This window comes from Chanos chanos, chromosome 16 (genome assembly GCF_902362185.1).
Source record: "Chanos chanos chromosome 16, fChaCha1.1, whole genome shotgun sequence".
Lineage (NCBI taxonomy): Eukaryota > Metazoa > Chordata > Actinopteri > Gonorynchiformes > Chanidae > Chanos > Chanos chanos.
The window spans coordinates 4,345,317-4,352,816 of record NC_044510.1 but is presented as its reverse complement, the minus strand read 5'-3'; the positions used below and the strand labels follow the sequence as shown (position 1 = coordinate 4,352,816).

Genomic DNA, 7,500 nt, shown 5'->3' with positions numbered 1-7,500 from the left:
TGCCAAACAGTGTTGCTAACAGCTGTTTATTTGGGCACCCAGTCAGTTATATTTCCTGGTGTGGCAGAGGAAGAATCAATCACTGTCTCAGTGGTCCACTGAATTTAGTCCCTTCATGACCTAGTCAGGTTTCTGACCTGCACGCTGTATATAATTAATTAATTAGAAACAGAACAATAGTGATTCATCAAAATCTTAAGCAAAGATTTACCACTGAAGTCTTTTGGGTGCTTGGTTCTCTAATGAGTTGCTTGAGTCATTGCAGAGAGTTCCAGTGTAGAGTTAATAACTACAGGTGCTGCCGTTTGTCCACAGTTATATATATATATATATATAATGTGTAAGTAAGGGTAAAGCTGTATTTAGTTTTCCAAGGTCCTGGCCGGAGCTGGCACGTAAACCGACTGCGACGTAACGAATGAGGAAAAACAGGATGTGCCTCATCCAATCATCTGACACCTGTGGCGGTTTCTAGTGTCTCCAAGACATCACAAATCTTGGGGAGGTGACCAATCACAGAAAGTACCGTACTCTAATTGCTAATCAGTCACTCCGTATGACGGGTCCTTCACCGTGAGCAAGTACAAAATTCTCATAACAAATCACTCTCTTTTTTTTCTTTGTTTGTTTTCTTTTGTTGGATACCACGCGTGTGGAAATGATAAATGGAGACACATTGCGACTCTTGATTTCTCCACAAATGTTCTTTTGGATGAAATGAACGCACACACTTTTTTTTTTTTTCACGCTCTTTTCTCCACACTGTCAAAATATTGTCAAGACATTCGATAAATGACCTTAACATCGCACGCCAAGTATGCCAAATCACTGAATAACATGTTTAATTGTAACGGTATTTGAGCTGTTGTGTCTGGTAAACTTTTAAATGTTGGAGAGCCAGAAAAATGACCGAGCCACAGGTTCCCGATTCCTGAACTATAATCTGTTGTGACTCCTGTGTTTGCTTTTCTATGTGCTGCTACTGCTGCAAATAAACTGACATGTGATACTAGGGATTTGCTTTAGTGTCTAATGTGTGTGTATGAGTGTGTGTGTGTGTGTGTGTGTGTGTGGCCGGGAGGGAAAACTCTACAGAGAATGTGACATTTGTGGCAGTGAGATGTGATATACGTTATGTGCTGATATTAAAGAAAATGTCTGCGCGTATCCGGGAATACTTCTGGTTTCGGAAGTTTGAAAATCTGTTTTCATTTAATGACATGACCAAGCAGCCTTTGGTGCCAGGAACAGATGCAAACTTTAATTTCAAAATGTAATCCAATTTTTTTTGGGGGGTTTTTTTCTGTACAAATAAATCCACAGCAGGCTGCAGAAAACAAGCAACACTGACAAAAAAAAATTCACCCGAGAAACTGAGGGGGAACAAAAAAATAAAAATAATAAATCAGACAACACATTGTAGAATAACACCATATTGTAACTCAGGGAAAATATTAGTGCATTTGAGCTCAGACTGGCCAAGGCACATTTCACATGATCTATGTCTATTTCTCAATTTGTAGGAATTTCACATGATCTATGTCTATGTCTCAATCTGTAGGAATTGTTCTCAGTGTTCTGAAAGTGGAACTGCATGGGACCAATAGTGGGGAGTTTGTGTGTATGTGTGTGTGTTTGCGTGTGTGTGTGTGTGTGTGTGTGTGTATATGTGTGTGTGTGTTGGTGTGTGTGTGTGTGTGTATGTGTAAGTGCATATATGTAAGTGTGCAGTCTCTGCTCTGCACATCACACTTCACTATTCCCACAGTGCAGCTCCAGGTGGCGCTGTAGATCCACTTTGCGCTGGAAGCTTCTAGAGCACTGAGCGCAGCTGAAGGGCCGATATCCACTATGTTTCCTGGTGTGTGTAATCAAATTGGAGCTCTGACTGAAAGCCTTACCACACACCACACACACGTGAGGTTTTTCTCCTGTGCAAAACAAAGCACAGAAAATGAACACAAACCAAGACACACACACACACACACACAGGCTGTAGGTCACAGATGTGTGACTAACCTGTGTGAATGAAGGTGTGTTTCTTCATGTCTGATTTCTGGTGGAATCTCTTGCCACAGTACTGGCAGGGATATGGTCTTGTATCGGAGTGTATCAGCAGGTGTGTGGAAAGGGTGGAGGAACGCTTAAACACCTTTCCACAAACCTTACAGCCGAAACTCCGCTCCTGCAATCAAAACGCAACACACAAACACACGCACGCACATACACACGCACACAGCACGTGCGCGTACACACCACACACGTACACACACACACACACACACACACACAAACATAAGTCATTTCATCTCAAATGAGACAACACACACCACTTTGTGTCAGATAATTACTCCTTTTTTGATCACAGTAGTAGACAGTAGAGATAATTGCCTTGAAAATCGCATGAAGAGAAATTAATTTAATTACCTGACTGGTCTTAAAACGTGCAAACATTTACCGGGTTTGATTTACTTTACGGAAATTTTCATCTTTCTAATTATATTCCTTACTAATGTGGAAGAATGTTTCAATGCAATATTATATATACAGAAGTTGCTGCAGTTAGTCTCACCATGTGTTCAAATATCAGATCTTATTCTCCTCTGTATTGCCTGTATTGAGTTCTATGATCACAGAATCTATGATAAGTGTTCTGCACATACCTTAACTCTGCCATAGAGACCAGCAGGAGGTCTGTAACTGTACATTTGACTGGGGTCATTTGGAGAGTTGCCCAATGGGACGGCTATCCTGTTGACATGTGACCTGCGCAGATGCGTCACCAACCCAACTGCTGAAGACAACACCTGAGAGAAAGGTAGAGGAGAGGTGAGATGAAGGAGAAAAGAACATGACCTTAGAACAGAGGGAGAAAGAAGAAAGTGAGATAGATGCCTTGTTGCAAAGAGAAACCATTATTTTGGTCTGAGCGAAAGACAGTCGTTCATCTTGCTGGTTTCTGTATACATGACCAATCTGGTCACTGATTGGCTGATGAAAATGGACACACCTCTAATTATGAGTCAAGGGAGCAAAGCATCAAGATTAATTCTGAAGCTCCAGAATTAAATCCGAGAATCCCTGTAACAGCGTAAAAGCACCGAAATGCGAGGTCTGACAGCATAGGTTTAACCTGAGTCACGCGAGCTGGAGTGCTTGTATTTCGGCCCAGTTTGTACTCCAGACCCAGCATGCCGGTTGCCTCGAGAGCCAATCAGGTGAGTTTAAGGTGCAATAGTTTCTTCGCCAAAGACGGTTACTCAGTTCTGAGACAGACTATTCAGAAGACAAACGAAGAAGTTCAAATACCTAAAACTGTGATACGATCACACCCAAGGCGAGATAACCCAGCAATGACCTGAATTTCACACCGAGATTATAAAGATGAGAAACTAGCTTTTGAGCAATGATGAGTTCTGCCCGTGGCCGAGATCATCAGTCACAGTCTGGTAATGCTTGATTTTGACTGCATACAGTCGCTGTTTTAATAATCAGTTCATACGGATCCATTCATTTCCTGATAAAAATAAAAATAAAGACCTAAAATTAAAGTATTAGTCATTTCATTCAGTGTCGGTTGGCTCATTTCGCCATCAAAGTGAATTAAGTATTAGATCATGAAATAGTGTTGAAATAGAGCTCATTCAGTGTTTACCTGCTACTTGCTACATTCCAAAGCATAACACACACTTAACTGCAGCTACAGTGCTAGAGCGTGGGACTGTTGTGTCAAAATGTTAACTATGAAAATACGGTATGGGATATGGAAAAAAATGATACGGTCGCAGAATCTCGGTTTTGCACTGAGATTGAAAGGAAAAATGAGCATGCATTGAAAGGGGAAAAAAAAAGAAAAAAGGAACATGTTTATTCAGGTCACGTCAGCCTTGTCAGTTGGCATCCTACACATCGGCTGTGATAAAATCTCTGTGATTGGACATGTGGTTGCCCCTTCTTAACCCAGTTCCAGAAACAACGCGCTGTGTTAAGGTTATATTGATGAAACATCGTCACCGAAAGGTGAAGCATTTATAGCATTGACTTGCAACGTGGCACATTTCAAAATATAACATGCACTCAATCGTAGCGACGGTATAACCTGTCAGTTAAGTTAAGTTAAGTTAAGTCTCCGTGATTGCACACACACACTGTGAACAGCGAGCAGTGAATTTGTCCTCTGCATTTAACCCATCCAACACACCAGTAGTGAACACACAACAGACGCAGGAGCAGTGGGCAGCATTCCTCTGCGCCCGGGGAGCATTAGGGTTAAGTGCCTTGCTCAAGGGCACACAGCCGTGGATGTTGGGCCTGGGAATCGAACCGGCAACCCTCCGGTTTAATTTTGGTGAGTAACTTTTTGATTCGTTTGACAAGTTTTCCTGTGGGGTGTCATTTAACATTTCTGTATTAACTGTGAAATGGGAGACACTGTTCAGCTCTCTTCAGATGCTGATGTATTTTAACGTCTTCTGTTAAATGTAATAACTTATCGGTTTTTGGTCAGGAAAACATATAGGCTTGTACTAGAGAAGCTTCTCTAAGAGCAGTGATAAGTCACATCATGTTTGTAGGATACTTTGTAGGGTGAGGTCACAGGTCAGACCTGACTCAGGTATATGGCAGAAAGCGAAATCTGAATTTAAACCACTGAAAACCAGGATTTGCAACTACGTGTCAAATTAAGTCAAAACTGGAAACTTTTGACTTTGCTTTTTTTGTGTTCATAGAGCTGATGTCACGCAGATCCACTTTTGAGTCATCGAGAGAGCATATGAGTCCACCTGCCAGTCAACCAATGACGCGATCAGAGGCATGGTTGCCACGACGACAGACGAAAGTCAACGTTTGAGTCAGAACCGCGAGGACGATCCCGATACCTCACCTTCTCGCAGAGCGGACATTCGCACAGCGGCGTTTTGACGTTCATCAGTTGTCTGTGGCTCAGCAACGCATGCACCAGTCTCTCCAGCTCTCTGTCTCTGTCAGGGACATCGGGAAAATCTGGAGACCACGACAGCGCACTCTGAACAGGGCCATTCTCCTCTCTGGACTTGTTATCTGTCGACACAGGAGGTGGAGAAAAAAAAAAAGAAGAGTTTCGTGAACTTGCGGTTAGAAATCTAGTTTTGGGGACCAAAGAGGATTGGGGTTGGGACTTGGCCCAAGACTGAGGTCAGCCAAGGTTAAGCCTACACAGTTTAAACTCTACTTCGAAGGTCGAATTGAGCTGTAGAGAAGCACTCATTGGTAATCTCAGAGTGAGGATTACCTGGACAACTTTAGTACTGATTCTACATAAATATTGTGTGACCAAATAGTCAAGAACATTGCAAAATCAAATGTATTTCGTGTGAATCTTAGGGAAATGTTTCCAAAGTCAGATACCGACGGAAGATGATAAGACACCACTGGGGTTCGTTTTTTTTACATTTTTCAGGTTGGCACTTTTTTCAGTATGAGTGACCTTGAAATAAATCCTTAGTAAGTACCTGCAGACCAAGGCAACCAGTGGACTGTGTCTGGAGCAGTTTGGGGACTGGCTGTCATGGGGACCCATTGGCGAGAGTTATAGTCCACAGGGCCGGTGACCGTAACCGCCTCAGTGGGCTGCAGCTGTCTGATTTCAGATGGAGTATTCCTACCAGTCAATGTGATGTCAATCAGTCTCCCAGAGGGAGTCTCATGACGATCCGTGTACAGGTGGGCGGAGCGTCCACTGTAAGACCCCGCCTTCTTGCTCTTAACAAGAAAGGAACGAGGCATGATCTGAAGGTGCTCAGTAGACAGATGTACAAGGGTTCGAATCTCTGTGAAAGGACAAATAAATACATTGGGTAATAGTTAGTTGATAGTTGATAATTGACAGTTGATTAGATAGTTGTTGATATTACGTGATGATGCAGTCTTTTCTTCTGGAAGATCATAATAGTCAGATAATTATAAAAATTTGATTGACCGCAAGCTTTAAAAATACATTAGCTCCCAAAAGCTAGCTAATGCTTAAGCACTGATGCTAATTATAATCTCAGCATTTAATTGAAAACTTTTTTTCTGGTTTTTGTCACATGATTGTGCATGGCCAGCCAAATGTCTCCAAAATTTGTCGAACTCTTTTTTTTTAACCACTACTAAAATATAACTAATATTCAAAAGTGGTCAAATAAAAGGTAATTTTTTTTTTTGTTCTAAGCATTTGACAGGCATGCTGGTTGTCCTGGTAACCTGATAAGTATGCATTTGCTCCGAATTCAGAGGAAGGGAAAGCTCTCCGTACCCAAAACATCTAAGATCTATGAAGCTCTAACCTTTGGGGTTTTCTTTGCAAGTGTTTTAAATATCCAGCAGCTAACAAAAACACACAAACACACACACACACAAACACACACACACACACACACACACACCTGCCAATGAGAAAATTCAGTTAAAATACTGGGTCACTGAGGTTTAGACAAAACCCAAGAGAATGAAGCTCAGACCACCTGCACAATGAGAAACTTCACAAAAGTCTGATCTTCTTAAAAAAAAACCCTTTAACACGGATAATTAGCCAGCTCCCTGATCTTTCTCACAGCACGACACAAACAATTATTTCTCCATTTTGCCTCTTATCAAATTGAGTTTTGATTTTTCAGCTTAAAGGTTTCGAAAAGATGAATTATCTTAAACAATCTGAGAATCTGAGGTGAATTAAAACCGCTATTACTGCTTATATATATATATATATATATATATATATATATATATATATATATATATATTTATTTATTTATTTATTTTATTTTATTTTTTTGCTTGCATGTGTTATTTTTCCATTTAAACAATCTGAAACCTTAAATGACTGTTAAAAAAGAAAAAGAAAAAAAAGGTTGATGCTGAGTTCATCAAAAATTTAACCAGACAAAAAAGAATCCACAACGAATGTGGGGACATTTCTGAAAACCAAATTCTCAGAAATACTCATACAGCTATGGGAGTAAATTAGAGACAGAGTAATTAAAGTTCACCAGACTTGAATACATCATGTAATTGATTACCTTGACATGTCTTTTAATTCACTACAAACTCTCTAAAATAATATTTCAACAATATATATATTTTTTTTACATATATGTATATTACTGATACATAAGTGGTTTATTATATGGACTGCTATTATATGGACACCATAAGCAAAACCAGAGGTGTCACTACAAAACACCGAACATAAAAAACCAAAGCTGTACAAAGTTTTGATTGTCAAAGCCCCATGGAAAACTATGATTAAGCGCCTGGATTAAAACCACACGCCATTACAATACATTTCTACACACATTTTCCTATCTGTCGGGGACGCTTTACTCACCTCTCAAACACGCAGAGAGGAAAGTGGGGGTGATGTGAAGACGGTGATGCGTTCCCTCCTCAGCGCTCTGACCCGTCCTCGAACGCCCAAGGTGTCTGAGAGCCTGAGAGAACTGAACCCTCTCAGATCAGATTTGCTGAACCAAAGAGAGG

At 40.8% G+C, this 7,500-nt stretch overlaps 1 protein-coding gene across 1 annotated transcript; it reads right to left on the bottom strand.

The window, feature by feature from the left end:
• Positions 1–1,746: 1,746 nt before the first annotated feature.
• On the bottom strand, positions 1,747–5,766 carry LOC115829716 (zinc finger protein Gfi-1b). Its single transcript, XM_030793883.1, has 5 exons — positions 5,493–5,766; positions 4,886–5,061; positions 2,664–2,807; positions 2,020–2,185; positions 1,747–1,931 (listed from the first exon to the last, which is right to left on the bottom strand). The coding sequence occupies exons 1-5, from the start codon at positions 5,764–5,766 to the stop codon at positions 1,747–1,749; spliced, it is 945 nt and encodes a 314-aa protein (XP_030649743.1).
• Between the last annotated feature and the right edge of the window lie 1,734 nt (positions 5,767–7,500).